This window comes from Pleurodeles waltl, chromosome 6 (assembly GCF_031143425.1).
Source record: "Pleurodeles waltl isolate 20211129_DDA chromosome 6, aPleWal1.hap1.20221129, whole genome shotgun sequence".
Lineage (NCBI taxonomy): Eukaryota > Metazoa > Chordata > Amphibia > Caudata > Salamandridae > Pleurodeles > Pleurodeles waltl.
The window spans coordinates 1,576,918,647-1,576,937,647 of NC_090445.1; the positions used below are offsets into that span (position 1 = coordinate 1,576,918,647).

At 44.0% G+C, this 19,001-nt stretch overlaps 1 protein-coding gene across 1 annotated transcript; it reads left to right on the forward strand.

The window, feature by feature from the left end:
• Positions 1-12,251: 12,251 nt before the first annotated feature.
• IER3 (immediate early response 3) lies at positions 12,252-13,657 on the forward strand. Its single transcript, XM_069241347.1, has one exon. The coding sequence runs from the start codon at positions 12,369-12,371 to the stop codon at positions 12,984-12,986; it is 618 nt and encodes a 205-aa protein (XP_069097448.1). The 5' UTR covers positions 12,252-12,368; the 3' UTR covers positions 12,987-13,657.
• The last annotated feature ends 5,344 nt before the right edge of the window (positions 13,658-19,001 follow it).

Below are 19,001 nucleotides of genomic sequence, written 5' to 3' on the forward strand. Positions count from 1 at the left end.
GATGCGCGACTCTGGGGCTTGCAGGAAGGCTTTGACGGCTTTTCCAAACATGGCGCGCAATATGGGGGTGCCTCTGTCTCCGGAGAAGACAGAGGGACCTTTGGCAATACTTACCTTTTTGGGCATTGAGCAAGACTCTATTACCTTGACAGCCAGACTACCAACACAAAAAGTAAAAGACATGCTGGAATTCTTGGGTACAGTGAAGGAGGCACGGAAAATTGATTTGCGAACAGCACAGAAGCTGTTGGGCTATCTCAACTTTGCCTGTAGGGTAGTCAGGGGGGGGGAGGACTTTTTGCAGGAGGTTAGGGCTGGCCATGTCGGGAGCAGTGTTGCCACACCACAGAATACAAGTTTCAACGGGTCTGAGAGAAGATGTGAGGGTATGGGAGACATTCCTGAAGCATTTCAACAGGGTATCCATGTTTTTCTGCGAGGAAGAGACAATATGGCAGGTCCAGATATTTTCAGATGCGGCAGGAGCACATGGCTTTGGAGTGTTTCGGGACGGCAGGTGGTGCACAGAGTCGTGGCCAGCGCAATGGTTGCAGCAAGGGAGGAGTATCACCTTCTTGGATTTTTTTCCTCTTTTGGTAGCAATGGCAGTATGGGGGCAGGAGTTAGCAAATAGGACAGTTTTATTCAGAGTTGACAACATGACAGTCGTGGAACTGGTTAATAGACAGAAAGCAAGGGATCTTAGGGTGTTGCGCCTGTTGCGCCATTTTATGTTGCAGTGTTTATCTTTGAACGGGATTTTTAAAGCTGCTCACATACCGGGAGTATTCAATGAGATTGCGGATTCCCTGTCTCGTTCACAGTGGAAGCGTTTTCGCAACCTGGTGCCAGGAGCAGAACAGAACAAGACAGAGGTCCCGGCAGACATTTGGGAGTGGGGGGCAGGATGATCACGAGGCTGGTGGAGATGTCTTTAGCGGAATCCACTCGGCAAAGTTACCGGCTGGCCTGGTTGGATTTTCAATAATTTGAACAGTTTGCAGGAAATTTTTGGCTACAGAAGGGTAAACAGTTAGAACGTCGTGCATTGCGTTTCGTGCTGTTCATGATACGGAAAGGTTTGTCAGCAGCAACCATTGGTGGTAAACTGGCGGGTGTTTCATTCTATGGGAAACTATTTTTCGATCATGACCCGCCCAGAAATGACTTGTTGGGGAAGATGCTAAAGGGTTGGGGTAGGATTAGATCAGCGGAGGTTAGAATGGCCAGAGAACCCATCAGTTTTGAACTGTTGCTGGGGTTGTTGCATGTGCTGCCTGTGTGTTGCACAGACATATATGAGTTAGCACTGTTCCATTTATGTATGGTGTGGATGTTTTTTGGCGCATTTCGGGTATCGGAACTGTTGGGGGTTGGATCGGCGGCTGGGGTTCGGCACAGGGAAGTTTGCTTACACTGCGAACGATTGGGGATCTGGCTTAGACGTTCTAAGACTGACCAGCTAGGCAGAGGGAAGTGGGTATAGTTGGAAAAAGAGGACAACGCTTTGGCCTGTCCTGTGGCAGAATGGAGGAATTTTCATTCCTTGAGTTTTTCAGATAGGGAAGCTGAGGTGTTTGTACATAGGTCTGGGTCCAAGCTTACCAGTTTTCAACTCTTACGTGTGTTAAGGATGGTGTTGGGTCGGACGGGCCGCAGGGCCATGGATTTTGGCACACATTCATTCAGAATAGGGTCAGCTACGGCCGCAGCGCATTTGGGTTGGGATTGGGCGAAGATCAGGGCAATAGGTCGCTGGAAGTCAAGGTGCTGTGAACGTTATGTGAGGCCCTGAAGGGCGGGGGAATGACAACAGTTGGTGAAGGGGGGGTACGCTATGAAAACAGATGTTACAGTTATTTTTCCATTACAGGAGATGCCTATGCCCCATCGAATGGCAAGATGGTCACGTGGCTGGTAGGTCATTCATTTATCCACTGGGCAGCGAAGTTCGCGGAGAAACAAATCTATGGTCGGGCCCTGGGACTTTCTACTAATCGACACGAGGTGTCATGATGGGGGAAGAGCGGCATGCGGTGGGGTAACCTGCTTCCTTTTATCACATCTAACTTGCTGAACTGGGGATGTCCAGATTTGCTAATCATCCACTTGGGGGAGAATGATCTTGTCAAATTATCAGGACTCACGCTACTGCAACACATGCAGAGAGACTTGGAAGTTATCAAAAAGAAATTGCATGGCACACGCCTGGTGTGGACGGAATTTGTTCCTCGTAGGGTGTGGAGAGGGGCAGTCAAATAGGGAGCCATGGAGCGGGGGGGTTCGCAGAAAACTTAACAGAGCAATGAGAGTCTTTTGCCGGGCACAGGGGATAAAAATCCCTAAACACAAGGACATTTCTTAGCAGGACGTGGCACTCTTTAGGGATGATGGTGTACATTTGTCCACGTTAGGGAATGCATACTATCTGATGAATTTGAGACTACTGGTTGAGGAATTGTGGGGAGAAAACATGTGGATCAGGAATAAGGAGTGAAGAGGTCAGGTTGCAGTAGCGTGTCTGTGGGGGTGGGGCAGCAAAACGCCAAATGGGTTTGTGCTGGTTGGCAGTAGATGGGGGAGGGTGGTGAGTCAGATGCGGGCTTGGCCACTCTTTCAGGGAATAAACAAGCAGGTGAAGGCTGTGAGTGGGGGTACGCATGAACCAAATGGGGTATGAAAGGAAAAGAGCAGTGTGTAGGGGAATGGAATGAAATGAGGGTTTGGAGTGGAAGGATGAGCGAGGAGATGTTAAAGGGAGGGCGTTATTAAAGTTTCGTTTTTTTCAGAGTAAAAGTTAAGGTTTGTGTTGCTTGTTGCAATCCTGTCCTAATAAATGACCTTTTACACTAAATGGCTGTCACTGAATTATTTTCCGATGGTGGGCAGAACAAATACACTGACCGACTAACATGTACAGAAACACACTGAGAGAGGCGCACAAAGACAGCCACCCACACACCAATTAAAGCCATTTTTTATTATTGAATACGTGGCAAGCCGTCCCAATTATTGCCTGCCTGGATTTTCAGCATGTGCAAAACAAGGTACAGCAGACACTTTGACATAGCAGTGTCACCCGCCCTGCGCTGTCAATCACAGTGTGACGCAGTACGTATGCAGGACGCCCAAACAGGGCGGTGCTCGAATCTCAGAATGCTGGCAGTCTCATTGTCAGCAAAACCGGTTATCAGCTGCTCTTGCTAAAAGCCTGTGAGTACCAGTACTCTTCCTGGCCAAGAAGAACTGCAGGTGCTAAGGAAATAAAATCAAGAAGTACTGGTACACACAGTACCATTGAGTACTGACCTGTTTAATGCATTGGTTCTTACACAAAAGTGCATATAACATCTTTCTGTTAATGAATTTCATTCCAAAGGTAAGGCAAAAAGTTAATCTTGGTGATGCCATTTCAAAATTAACTATTAGGGTAAGACGCCACCAGGGCTCCTTGGAGGGGTAGAGACTTGCACAATCAGAGCAATATGGCAGGACTTTAAATAGGATCAAAAAGCATGGCCTATGTAATTAATGGTGTGCTTAAAACCTGTACACTGTACAGAGCATGCCACCGATCAGTACCTGAGTTTCAATCTATGAATTTCCATTATTGCATCTTCATATGTGATATATGAGACATAATATTAAAATGGGCCCAAACAATTGGCTTTGCCAATGCTTGTTAGAAAATGAAATGGATGAGTAACAACAAAGTTAAAGGGTGCCAGTCTTCAGTGTTGCATTCAGTCTTAAGCTCCCCAACGCTATCCTTTGTAAACTCTCACTCTGTTAGACATTTACACCCTTTTCTCCACACCTATTTTTATATTCCTTCCTTTGCGTATCTCATGTCATCCCTTTCCTCCCTTTCGCTCTCTCTCCTTCTACACATACTTCCTTTCATCTCTTTCACTGCACCAGTCCTCGACACACATAACATTCCCACTCACTGTGAAGTTGAGGACATGGATACAGGGCTCAATAGAGACCCATTTCAAAGCCAGGGTTTAGTTACTACCAGGTCTCAGACACGTCTTAGAATCAGAAGCACCCAGCCCACTTAAACTCGTGAATAGGGGGCTGGTACTAAAAGATTTCCCAGTTTTGTTTTGGCTCCCTTTTAGACCTTCATTTGAACTGTCACTTTTTCCCTGAAGGGCTTAAAGATGAAATATTTTAAGTGAACAAGAAATACATTTTGAGGGTTTTTTCACTCCTTTATCTGATAACACAGGACCATGCTGCAATAACACATGCTCACGCTAATGGGAATTTCTGCTGATACTAAGTGGGGCATATGCTCAAACTATTGGGCGAGTCAGCTTAGACTTCCAAAAGAGTCTGCTCACGTTAGCGGGAAAATCTGTTGATACTAATGGGAGGTCTGCTGACAATAATGGGAAAGTCTGCTCACATGAATGGGATAAATTGTTAATGGAAGAGTCTGCCGACCATAATGGGAGAGTCTGTTCAAAATAATGGGAAAACTTGTTGATACTAATGGGAGAGTCTGATAACACTTATGGGAGAGCTAATTGACACTAATGGGAGAGTCTGCTGACAATAATGGGAGAGTCTCCTCACACTTTTGGGATAACCTGGTGATACTAAACGGATAGCCTGCTCACAATAATGGGAGAGTCTGCTCAGATTAATGGGATAGCTTGTTAATACTAATGGGAGATTCTGCTGACAATAATGGGAGAGTCTATTCACACTTATGGGAGAACCCGTTGATGCTAATGGCAGAATCTGCTCACATTATTGTGATAACTTGTTGATACTAATGGGCGATTCTGCTGACAACAATGAGAGAGTCTCCTTGCACTTATGGGAGAACCTATTGATACTAATGGAAGAGTCTGCAGAAAATAAGGGGAGAGTCTGATCACATTAATGTGATAACTTCTTGATACTAATGTGAGAATCTACTGATAATAGTGGGCGAGTCTCCTCACACTTATGGGATAACCTGTTGATACTAATGGGAGTCTGCTGACAATAATGGGAGATTCTGCTCGCATTATTGTGATAATTTGTTGATACTAATGTTAGATTCTGCTGACAGCAATGGGAGAGTTTACCTGCACTTATGGGAGAACCTGTTGATACTAATGAGGGAGTCTGCTGGCAATAATGGGAGACTACTTGCAAAGATACAAGGACCTGTTTATTTTAATGAGGGGATCTGCTGATAATAATGGAGTGTCTGCTCACATTAATGTGATAACTTGATGATATTAATGGGAAAGTATGTTCACAATAATGACAGAATCGACTCACACTTACTAGGGAACCTGGTGCTACTAACTGATGAGTGCTCACACTTATAGAGAACATGTTGATGCTAAAAGGAGGGTCTGCTGGCAATAATGGTAGAGTATCAAACTAATAGGAACATTTGCTGAAACTAAAGGGAGAGCCTGCAGACAATAATGAGAGAGTCTGCTCACATCATTGGGAGACCCTGTAGATACTAATGGGAGAGTATGCTGATCCTTATAAGAACACCTTCTAACACTAAGCAGAAAGTATGCTCACACAAATGAGAAAGCATGCTGGCACTAAGTGAAGCAAATACTCAAACTAGTGGGAAAGTCTGTCGATTTTAAGGGAGAGCATGCTCAAACTAAATGGGAGAGTCTCCCCACCCCTCTGTGAGAAACTGATGATCCTAATGGGAGAGTCTGCTTACACTAATGGTAGAGCCTGCTCAAGCTTATGGCAGTACATGTTGATACTGATCGGAAAGTCCACTGACAATAATGGAAGAGTCTACTCAAGCTTAAGGCAGTACCTGTTGATACTAATGGAAGAGTCTGCTGACAATAATCAAAGAGTCTGCTCCCATTCATGGAAGAACTTATTGGTATTAATGCGAGGGGGTCTCCTGATGTAATGGGAACAAGTGGAGAGTGTGCGCAATCTAAAGCCTGTTGACTTTAGGGGAGAGAGTGCTATAAGTAATGAAGGAGGATCCCCACCCTTCTGGGAGAAACTGCTGATGCAAATAGAAGAGTCTGCTGACACTGATGGGAGGACCTGGTGATAGTCTGTAGAGAGGCAGCCAGCTAACACTAACAGGTGATACTGCTGGTGCCAGTGTGAGAGATTCCTGTTCTCATGGGAGAACATGCTGCTTTAATGAGAGTCAGCTGCACTGACAAAAGAGCCTGAGAAACTAATATAAGAACAGGCTGCGCTAGTGGGACAGTCTGGCACGCTAAAGGGGGAGCTTGTCACTGAGGGGAAAAACCAGTGCCCTGTCCATGGGTGGCTTGCATGAGCCCGGCCAGCACATCAGGAGGTATGGCTCCACCAATGTCCCTGTTCTTGGATTTAATGAGAGCTTGAATTCTGGTGGCTCGATTTTCAATAAATATATTGCATTCGCCTCAGAATAAATGAATCAGAGAGCAAAAATACACAGGCCCCACTTCAGTGCCAAGGCGCTATTTAAGTCGTGATCCCCCCAAATTACGAGGTCAGTGACGAGTATGGGCGCATTAGGCCCTTGTGCAAGCAAAGGAAGGAGGTCCTTTTTGACTGCCTTTGAGATAGTAAAAGACAGCAATTGTCAGGAGTCAATGGGCACCTCAGGGATCCGGGCCTCAGTGTCACTACACCTGCTGCACCAATGGTAGCCACGCCCTTACACAAGGTAAAAGTTCTCCTGGCCAGCATTATTTTGTCATCTATCAGTTTGCACAAGAGATGCTGCTAATCAATTATTTGAATTAGCATTTGACCTCAGTTTTTCAATAGCTAATCTTCGCAGGACAGTTGCAGAGGTGCATTTATGAACTCTGGCTCTAATCATTCATGTAACCATGGACATGCATGTGTATAGAAAAAGCTAAGAGAAAAAGAAGGTTGGTAAACTGGCTGGAATGATGAGAACAGGGATTAACACAACCTGTTTGTAATAAAAACCTTTTGTATACGAGTTTGAAGCTATCTTGTTTGCTTAATTTTAAAGGACAGTTCATAAGAAAGACACTTGTGTAGTGTAGTGGTTTTTGTGTTTCCTGAATTGCAAGCCGGGTTTTCCATTTGACCACACCGTGTGACCCTGGGCAGCGTGCCTTATTTCCTTGTGCATTCGTTGCTAAATTGGTGAACGCTATAAACATGCTGGCATGAAGTGCTACATAGCCAATTTAGCATTTTTATTTACATTTTCTAAATGGCAGTCTCAGTAAAGACGGCTGTGAATGAACGATCAGCGAATGCGAACTCTTCTTACACCAAAATGTACCAGTGAACTCCATAGTGTGGATGCTTGGGAATCACAGCACATCTCAGCTGGTTTGAAATGCTCTTAATGACATAGTACTTCAACTTCTCAGTGGGGATACAATACTTCAGTGACACACTACTGATTTTCTCCAGCTGGGCTGGCATATGTGTTGAACGAGTGCCAGCAGTTGTTAGCAGAGGAGTTATGCTTTTCTTTGGACAATACCAACTCTTACCAACAAACTGCTACACTTTTCATAACAAAGTTGTCCATGGACTCACCAGAATACTCTAAAAAATTGCGTTTTTAAAGTCTTGTAGGGTTGGGGCAGATTCAGCCCCAAGACTCACATCAGACAGACACTTCTCCAGGCCTACAATGTTTTCAGAGCCCCTGGCCTCTTGCAGAAATTAGCTTTGTGGGTTAATGCACCTCTTGCAGAAATATATGTCCTGTCTGCTGAACCCGATTCCAGGCCTAGTGAGATACTTTGGTAGGTTAATGTGCCTGCATTAGTGTTTTGTACGTGTACGTGATGAAACATGCATGGATCTGTGCTACAATGACATCCTTGCACTTTCCTAAATTCGATCGGTGAGACACTTCTCAGCACGTTGCTCATGGGAGGGCTTCTAATTTTAAATCTGGGCAGCAAATTGATCACAGAATAAAGCTGCAATACATTCAAAGGAACGATACCCATACTAAGTGACAGGATTGCTGTAGTTGGAGTTAGACGCAAAACTACATTCATTAATGATGTTTTCGGATGGTTTCTTTTTGTTATCATGTTCTTGGAGTCTTAAAGCCCACGAAGTTATGAAGGCTTGACTCTCTCTTAAAGCCCACTGTCCCCTCCATAGCCCACAGTCACATACCAAACACACAGTGGCCATCGACAAGGAGGCTTTGGAGAAGGAGACTGGTCCAACTCCACCTAACATACACTGTAAACACTGTGTCACTGAAAGGGACTGGATTGATGATTGTCACAGCTTGACATGCTCTTTCCATACATTTCCTTTAATTTTTCTGTACATTGCTTGCTTTGGATCAGTAATGCAGAAGGTCTCTTTACCTAAACTTAGATTTTAGAGCGCTAGTATTACACACAGAGTTGTACAGAGGGACAAAGGGGGGGTGAGGCACACAAAATGGGATAGGCAGAGACAAACAGTGATGTAAAAAAGGTGCTATGAGCCCTGGTGCAAGCAATGAAAACACTGTCTTCACCTACTCAGTAGTATGATATAGCCATAATTGAATGTTGAAGGCCCCACTCACCACTGCAGCTGGTGCACCACTGCTAGCTACAGCTCTGAAGAAAGCAAAAATTATGTTATATTGTTATAAATAAATTGTATTTGTATAGCGCTTACTACCCCTGGAGAAGGCATTGAAGCGCTTTGTGGCAAGTAGCACGCTACTCAGGAGCCAAATTAGTGGTTAGTCAACTGGTTATTGGGGTTAGTTGTGCATGCTCATCCCATGCATTCTGTGGTAATGGTCGGATTTTATGTGATCATTAGGGGGGGGGCTAGGTGAGACACAATTTTTTGCTGGAATTAATAGATATTGTTATGGTTTCCAACGAGCTTCAAGGCAGGTAGTTATGAGATTTTTTTTTTTTTAGAGTGACAGAATGTAGAAAGAAGCAGCGGGCGATTTTAAAAAACATAAGGAATGGCCAATTTTTCATGCAGGATTTTAAGGGTTATTACAGGTTCAGGTTGAGAATTTTTGCTTGCAAATTGCGGATGTAAACCTGTTGAAAGAAACAGTTTCAAAGATACATCTCACAGTAAAAAAGGAACCACAAGAGACCATATTTAATACTATGCTATATAAAGTATTGTCAGTTTATGCAAATTATTCACACCATAAACAATATATATTGTAAAAATAAAATGTTATGTAAACACCCCACCAACTTAAAAATATTACAAGGCAATTAATATAGACACATTGCAGTAACCATTAGCATATTCAGTGCCATGTTTGTCACCCATTTCATGTATTGTTTTGAAGGTGCTGTCCCCTGCATCTGCCTCATGAGCACCCCGACAGAACAGACACCAGGTCCAGCAGAATGGATGTGTCTGGGCTCACCTGCTCCTTCCAGCATCCTCCTGGCCTCATAGTGTGTGAGAGAGAGGGGGTGGGAGAATAAGAAGAAAATACTAAGGGTGAAGAAAGTGAAAGCGATAGCAAGAGAGAGGGGGAGAAATGGTGGGAGAGAAAACACGAGGGAGAAGAGCAAGAGGGTGACAGAATCAAGATCTGCTAAGGGATAAGAATGAAGAGACAGAGAATGAAGGCGATGACATGAACTGACCATTTAAATGAATAGAAGATATAGCAAGAGGATTTTAGATAAGCTTTGTAAATAGGAATTAGGGGCAGAAAAGAGTGCTGGGGAATGAAAATTAAGGAATGATAAAGAGAGGAGGGGAAAATGAAAGAGAAAAAAAAGAGTGGGAGAAAGGGACTGATGGAGGAGCAGGACTATGTTCTTGTAAGGACAACATGTGACTGCAAAATACATTTTAAAAGGGCCGTAGCTGTAGTAAAATGAAAGTCATTTACACCTGTTGCATTATCTTCTTGCTAGGAGCTAATCTCATGAGTCAGGAATTTACCATAGACTGTAATTTCCTGGTAGGATTCACTCTCATCCATTAGGAATGGAGTTCAGTCTCTCTGCATGTTGGTGATTACTCCTCTCAGCTAGCAATGTATTACCGTCTGTCTTTCAAAGCTAGGAATTGATTCTTTCAGCCAGGAATGTGTTACAGTCGTCCTTCATTGGAAAGAACAAAAATTCAGTAATTAGGAATATATGATAGTCTCCATTTCCTTACTATGAATCTATCCCACATCAATAGTGTAGTTAGTATATTACTATTGAATAATGGTTTAATTCTTCTCAAAGTTCTCCCCAAAAGTTCTGCATGACCTCGTGGATGAACAAGCCTTTGCTGTTTATCCACCCTTTTTGGGTTGAATGGTCCTGCAACTTTGCCCCCACTGAAAGGTTCTCTATAAAACTTCAGCCCGACTCTGCCCAGTGTGTAGGTCTTTCTGTGGAAGCTCAATCCCTTTTATAGGCCAAACCCATCCTGCCCTTGCATGGAGTACAATTTCGAAGCAATGGATGTGGTGTTTGACCCACATCCCCCAACAGGTAAGGTCTGCTCCTTTCCCATTAGGTAAACCAACTCACACACCATCAGAAAACTTCTGCCAACCCTCCTGTGGGAGTAGGCATGCTATAAGGCATCTCCTGAGGTGACAGAAGTATTTTATTCCCAATTGATGGAATGTGCCCACAGCATTTGACATATCTTGATCAGCCTAAAAAAAGGTCGTTCTCTAATGCCGTATGCATATTGACTACCATGCACCAACCCTGCAGTTCCCTTAAACAGGTGCATTGCGCAAGGGTTATTCCTGAAATGTGGAGGAAATAGTCTACATTGGACAGAGATGAACCATATTTTTGAGTGGCAGAGAAGGTGAACGTCTGTAGCACTGTAAGCCTGTGTAAAAGCCTTAGAATATTGTCCTTATGTGATTCTAGCCAAATTAAAAGAGGTTGTTCAGTGTAGACTTTGGCTTTCAGACGAACATTAGAGTACTCCAAGGAACCTCACGCTCTGCCTCCCTCTAGAACGGACAATTTTCTTGTGATGGCACTTATGAAAACGCTGGAACTAGATGCGGATACAATGAGGAGGGATGGTCCCACTTAACGCTCTTACAGACTGTGGTGAAGTGTGGAAGACCACCTACGGACCCAGCTGGCACACGTGGAACTGGGCACTTGAAGGCTTAAATATGGAAGCACCCTTCATATACGTGAAGAAAGATAGCCGCCACGCATGGAGGTACTAAGTGGCTGGCACTCTGTAGTTCATAGAAGGTCAGTGGCTGATCTGTAAGCTGTGCAATAACTGTGTTTCAATTTAATACATGACATAATTGTATTGACATTTGTCAAAAGTAGTAGTTTCTTAACTTGCTCTAAGAAACATCCAAGACCCATACTCGGGCTTTGGCGACGATGCCTTCATTGAACCATGAGACAAGTCGATCTGTCATATGCACTTTATATTGATAGATACTTTGTAGTGTTTTTAAATACGGATCAACATTAATGAACAATAAACTACAATATATACCAGTGATGTGTTTCTATTACAGACAACCTGGGATTAATTACTTAAAAGTTCTCTCAAATCTGACAATGAAGGAACATTAGCCATTATAAAGGAAGGAATTTGCTTAGAAATACACAATTTTTAAAACTAAAAAGATGGGACTGTTGTTCAGGTTTCCTAGTTACACATTGTGCGCCTCAGCTACTGAATTGATATCTACTGCCCCTAAATGGACTTCTCCCCCCTCTCAAATAATACCAAAGAATAATTCTCTGTTTATAGCTTGTTCGTGTGCAAGAGGCACATTGGTTTCCAGTTCTTTAGCTGCACTTGTTGTCTTAGGTTAACAGCTGTAGTATGCTTATTTCGGTGATTTGTTTTACAGACATTGCAGAACAGCAAAGACACCGGGTAACAAGCGTTTCGTGGTTATGGTTAAAGGATGCAGCTGCAACACAATAGTTAGAAAACTATCGAAATAACTTAGTTCTAATACGGTACCTTTCATCTCCCTCTTTTAAAAATGTAAATCTTGGGACTGTCGAATAACACTTTCGGAGGGCGGATAATAGCACCCCCCCCGTGATAAAAGAAATAAACGGATGTCATTGCCTTGTCCACTTTCTGCACTTCCCGTCTAACCCGAGGTTTCTTGGGCCCCATTTCTATGCCCCCTGCCGCAAACACAACCCATTGTGAATGACCTTAAATCACAGACGGGGGTCACTGCCCGGGCATTTCCTCAGTCTGGAAATCTACAGAGGAGGTCCGCTGTGACGTCACGGTGGGCGTTCGGAGTGGGGCGGAGTCCTGACGACATTCGACAAACTCACTATAAATGCAGCGCGCGGACGCTCCTGGGGCACTTACAGCTCTTATCACAGACTCAAGCTCTCAGTCCCGATTAGCTGAGAGCAGTCGGCGCTCGAGACTCAGAACAAGCGCTGGAGCAAGATAGCGGCGCGAGCATGTGCCTACAGTCTGGAGAGCGTAGCATGCACAGACGGCCTGCAGCACTGACCATGCCCGAACCCGGGCAGCAATCCCGGGGGCCGCAGCTCTCCTTTGCCCGGCAGCCACACATCCCCGCCCGGAGCAGTCTGCCTGAGGTTTTTACCTTTGACGTTGAAGAGCTGCCGACGGTCTCCCCGGCTAAGCCCCCTCGGCGGCACCATACCAAGCGGCCCCGCAGAGTTCTCTACCCCTCCCAGAGGCGTAGAAATCGCTACATGCCGCCCGAGGAGCGCAACCCGGCCCTTCGCTGGCTGTACGTTCTCTGCCTGGTGGTGTGTGTGCAGGTGTGCCTGGAGGAGGGCGACGAGGCGCACTTGAGCTCGCAGGGACCGCCAACGACTCTGCACGGACTAGCTTCAGACCTCCAGGACCAGCTCCTCCAAGGACCAGCTGCAGCCATGAAGGAACACCTGCAGATGCCAGAATCCATGCCTGAGCATGCATCTTTCCTGCAAGGATCACTGTCTGTCCTGCAGGAAGCACCCGCTCTGCACCAGACCCAGCAGGAACAAGCCTCGCAGCCCCACAACCTGACCTGCCACCCCCTGGGGAGGTTGCTCCTCACCTTCTGAGGTCGGAGTCTCGGACTTGATGAACTTGTGCTAGGGACTACTCTTCCCTGAGGGCTCTCTGTCAGCCCTGGGCACCTGGTAACTCCTTGCCAGCCGTGCTGCGATGTGGGGACCTGCCAGCTCTGCCCTATTGACATAATCCCGCCGTGGGGTTTCTCATGTACGCCTTAACAAGGCCAGAAAGACTCTAAACTTGAAGTGACTTGAACCGTGAAAGTTGCATGAAAATGAATGTGGAACGTCATTTCACAGCTGCTCTTGAAAAGAAACTATGTGAACGCGTTCTGATTACTTGACTGAAAAAAACTATATGTTTTATGACATGGTTAAACTATTAATGTGTATTTAATATTTAAAGTGATTGCACTATTTTTGTGAAACACTACAGTTTAGTGCAGCAGTGAAGAAAAGGACTTGTTTGAAACAATGTTCAGCTTTTTCTCATGAAGTTCTCGTTTTATAGGAAGTAGATTAACATTTAATATGTTCCTCGAGACGCGAACACGATGGTGTTATTTATTTAAGAAGTATTTTATTATTGCATTTGAAAGACAAATGCCGAGTAACCTATTATATTTATGTACTTAAATGTTGAAAATGAGAAATTATTTATGTTGAAAGTTATGAAACTAAATGACATCACGTGATAAATAAAATGTTTTCGAATGGCACTCATGGCTCATAGTGTTCATTGTTTAAGTAAAGTTTTTTTTTTTTTTTCTTTGTTGCCACGTTATCTTCGTAGCTGAAACTGTTGCGGGAATGCGCAAAGAATGGCGTAAAACGGCATCGCAGAGTAAAATTCGTCCTTTTGAAAACTAAGTCTTGGTGTGACTTACATACGTTGCATATTTCCCCCCCGTACCCCCAGGCTACCTTAGAATACTTGCAGATTTAGTTTAACCAACCGCAATGTGCTCCATAAACAACAGACCCTGTTTCCCACTCCGGCTAGTGAGGGAGAGAGAGAGAAAGTTTAGTACCACCGCTGTTGGTTAGAATGGGGGTCCTCTATACATCCCTTTGAGGATCATTTTGGCGAAACGTGCCCTAGAGCCTAAACTGTCAGTGTTGGAGTCTGGAGATCTGGGCTCTAAACCTTGCTCCAGTATTAAACAATCAGTGATTCAGCGAAAATCGTTTAATTTTCCTGTGTTTCAGATTTGCAAACACCTACGAAATATAACTATTTGGAGTGTAATTAAAAAGGTGGAAATCCACGAATTTAGACACCGCCCCTGCACCACAACTGTGTTTGTACTGTATAGCTATCAGTAAATATATATGCACAAACTATTGTTCTACCTGTACCACAACAGCCACATGGCTCACATTCCCCTCCTCTAGCTGTTTCTAAGCCGACATAATATTTATCCCGGCACCAGTCCTAGCCTGCCCGGGGAAGATGTGATGTTAGCTACCGGCAGCCAGGTGCTCAGGTATTTTCGGGAGAGAGGGGTTGCTGAGCCCAGTGAGAGTCACGGGCAGGACTTTTGCACAAAGGAATCACCGAGGAACAAACGTGTTACTCTAACGTGTTCACGCAAGTGTTACAACAGCATTACGGCTCACAGCTTTTGTTGAACAAGCTCCAACCTTTTATCAAAAACGTTCAACAATCACCTGTGTGAGGCTCATCGGTGTGCCAGTCTTAAGGGTGGGCGATAAACCGTTTCATGGTGTAAGGGGCATCCTTTCAGTAATGTGTAACTCCCATGATGCTCTCCTCACTACTTCTAAACGCACCCATTTTTCCAAGGTTTCACCCAAGCTTTGAGCTCGGTTATGAGGGTGTGTGCACACACTAGAAAACAGAAGTTTTGGCTTTGGTTCGCGCTTAGGCCCTCATAAATTTGTGTCCTTTTTTTCCAGCATCCTAGGGACTCTAGAGGTACCCAGAGTTTCCTCTCCTGGAGGAGACAAAAACATTAGCCAAAATACAGAAACAAGGGCCAGATGTAACAAAGGTTTTTACCCATTCTGTGTCTATGGGAAAAAGTGTTTGTACATATGGCCCCAAATTCGTTTAAAAAAAAAATGGGAAAAAAGGCTGCATAAGAAAACTTGTGGTTTTTCCCCTGAAAATGGCACCACGAAAGGGTTTGCAGTGATAAAATAACCATCTTCCCAGTTTTCAGGAACATGCAGACTTCAAACAGAAAACCACATTTTTCAACACAATTTTGACATTTTACTGGGACTTACCCAATTTGACTATTTTTTGTGCTTTCAGCCTCCTTCCAGTTAGTGACAGAAATGGGTGTGAAACCAATACTGGACCCTGGACAGCTAAACATTTCTGAAAAGTAGACAACATTCTGAATTCAGCAAGGGGTCATTTGTGTAAATCCTTCAAGGATTTCCTACAGAAAGTGACAGCTAAATAAAAAAAAATATTGAAATTGAGGTGAAAAAAAGAGCCATTTATGTCCACTTTTTCTTCTATAACTTTTTCCATCTATGGCAGATTTTTGAAAGCAATATACTGTTACGTCTGCTGGACTCTTCTAGTTGCGGGGATATATAGGGATTGTAGGTTCATCAAGAACTCTAGGGACCCAGAGCCAATAAAGGAGCTGCCCCCTGCAACGGGTTTTCATTATATATCGGATGTAAAGCAATTCATTTGGTGAAATATAAAGAGTGAAAAAATAGGTATCAAGGAAACATTTGTATTTCCAAAATGGGCACAAGATAAGGTGTTGAGAAGCAGTGGTTACTTGCACATCTCTGAATTCCGGGGTCCCCATACTAGCGTGTGAATTCCAGGGCATTTCTCAAATAGATGTCTTTTTTACACACAGTCTCACATATGGAAGGATAAAAAAATGTAGAGAAAGACAAGGGGCAATAACACTTGTTCTGCTATTTCTGTGTTCCCCCTAGTCTCCTGATAAAAATGGTACCTCACTTGTGTGGGTAGGACTAGTGCCCGCAACAGGAAATGCAACATAGACACATCACATTTTTACATTGAAATCTGACGTGTTTTTTGGAAAGTGCCTATCTGTGGATTTTGGCCTCTAGCTCAGTCAGCACCTAGGGAAACCTAGCAAACCTATACACTTTTTAAAACTAGACACATAGAGAAATTCACAATGGGGTGACTGGTGGGGCTCTCACCAGGTTCTGTTACCCAGAGTCCTTTGCAAACCTCAAAATGTGGCAACAAAAACACTTTTTCCTCATATTTCGGTGATAGAAAGTTCTGGAATCTGAGAAGTGCCACAAATTTCCTTCTACCCAGGGTTCCCTCATGTCTCCCTATAAAAATGGTACCTCACTTGTGTGGGTACGCTTAGTGCCCTGTGGCAGGAAATGCCCCAAAACACCATGTGGACAGATCAAAATGGTCAAATACAAAACTATCTTTTTTTGCGGGGGACCTGCGTTTTTTGGTCCTGGGCTCAGCAGCCCTCTAGAGAAACCTACCAAACCCAAACATTTCTGAAAACTAGACACCAGAGGGAGTCCAGGGAGGTGTGACTTGCGTGGTTCCCCGGTGTTTTCTTACCCAGAATCCTTAGCAAACCTCAAATTTAGCTAAAACATCACATTTTCCCCATATTTCTGTGTGGGATCACCTCACCGGCACAAATTTCCTACCACCCAACATTCCCTTCAGTCTCTTCATAAAAATGATACCTCACTTGTGTAGGTGGGTCAAATTCCTGTGACAGGGAGGAGCCAAAAAACGTCAAAATTGAGGGGGAACCAAAGCGGGTCCAAAAGGGCAGTTAGGAAAAAAAAATGCTTTTAGGCTGACAAAAAAAGAACAATCTGCCCGGGGAGGGTGGGGGCAGAAATGGTCAACAGTAATGTGCCTTCATGGAGAGTGACCCTTGCCCAAGGGGCTGCCCAAACAAAACAAACACACACACCAATCCCTGGTGCTTAAGTGGTCTCTGCCCCCCCACTTCGGGGCAGATTGGTCTAATTAAAATAGGCTGATCTGCCCCCAAGGGGATGAGGGGGGAAAAATGGCCTAAAATAAATTTGCCCCCCAGGGGAGCGATTCTTGCCTCATGTGTTTACAAAAGTAAACACAAATCCCTGGTGTCTCGTGGGCATTTGTGCAAACGAATCGCTTTATGTTTGGGCTGCAGAAATGCTCAGAAAGACATCAAAGGAAAGGCAAAGCCTTTGCTTTCCTTTGAAGCCTCTCCAATCTCCTCCAACCCAGATCGGAAGAGAAATGCAAGCATTTCTCTTCTGATCATCTGGAAGCTGAGCATCCAGCGCAATGGGGGTGACCTACGATGAGGTTAGTGCACGATCACGTGCTGATGTCAACAGACGTCATTTGGGGGGTGTCGGGGTTGGAAGGGGAAGCGATTCCCCTTCTATCCCTGCCCAGGGGAGAGGGGTGGGAGGCCCTCAGGGGGAGCACTAGCGCATTCCCCGAGGGCTGGGTCCAGGGCGTAACGGTTACGTCCTTGGCAACCACGGGGTTAAAACATGGTAAAACAGACATCGTCTCAAGACATTTGAACAATCACAGTCAAATTTGCACCTATATTGAAGGCATGGCATCCTCTTGGTTCCCCCAATGTAGAATTGTACCTGTAGTTCGTTCTGAGAGCGAAGTCAAAATCCCAAAGGACCAGGTTCACAAAACTCTTTGTTTAAGTGTTATTAATCCTGAAAATTCAAGAAAAAAAGCCATGCTTACTTTGTAAAAGAATACTTTCTGAGGTCCAAAGTTTTACTCAGAAACTCACTAATGGAACTATCAAAGTTTTAGGGTCCAGAATACCAATGCTGTGTAGCCTTGATTCCACCTAATGTCTCTTTTATCCACCACCAGATGCTTCTTGCTTCTTTATTTCACTCTTGCAGGTCCTTTTTCATCCCTCTGTCGTTGTTTTTCCGTCACTCTCTTCCTCCTTCTTTCCTTCTTTTGTGTTTTTTACTTTTTTTTTTACTCTGGATCAAAGTGTGTTCAGAAAAAAAGAGCATGACCCCAAAAGTGAATGCTGGTGGATCCCCACCTGCAACCACTGGCTCAAATTAGGAACTGAATAAGTCAAACCTAGTTTGGGGGTAAGCAACATAAAGAAACAAGCATTTGCAATGCAATAGGTCTCGCTTTTACTTGAGTGAGAGCTATTGACACTGTAAATTCATAACTGTACTTTTCTTGCAAAACAAACTGGTCAACCCTGCCTCATAATTTCTTCTTTTCCTGCCATATAATTCCAGTGGCCCAGCATTTAACTAAACCATTTCAATTTACCTTCTTCCTCCTTATTAAAACATATACAATTATCATATAAACCTTTATCAGAAATAAACGTTTGGCTTAAGAGTGTAATGCTAAAAAACACGATAACAAAAATATAATTTGTGACAGATTGGAGGGTCAAAGGAAAGAGGGAGGCAGGAGTAAAGATGGAGAGGACAACTGGCGTAGAAATGGTGTCATGGGCCCTGGATTAAGAAAGGAAAATGATTGACTGCTATTTCGATAGGAATATACAACAGTCATTAGAGTCGAGTGAGGTCCATAGGTCTCTGGGCCCCTGTGCCACTGCACCTGTTGCTCCATTGATAACTATGCCTCAGTAGAGAAAGCGAATGGGGCAGAAAAAGAGAAGCGAAAGGAATTCAACAGACAAAAGGAAGAAAGAGAAGGGGGTCACAAAGAAATAAAAGAAAGAAGGAAAAGAACGAGAAAATGAAAACACAATTAAGAGAAGAAATAGAGCAAACGTGAGACAAAAGAAAAAAGGGAAGGAAGCTAGCGAACAAAAGATAAAGAGGGAAAAATAATGAAATAAGTGTGAAATGAAAGAGAAAAATGAACATTAGAGAAAAAAAGATGGTGAAAAACAAGCAGTGAAAGAACCAGGGCAAGTATGTACTGACACATTTCCCAGAGACACAGAATGGGAAAACTACTTTGACACTTTGGGTTCAGACAAATAACTTGTGGCTTCCTCAAACAGATGGGAAAAAGTAGGATTTATAGTAGAATGTGAATTGACAGAAAAAGATCAGAAAAACAAGGAAGGA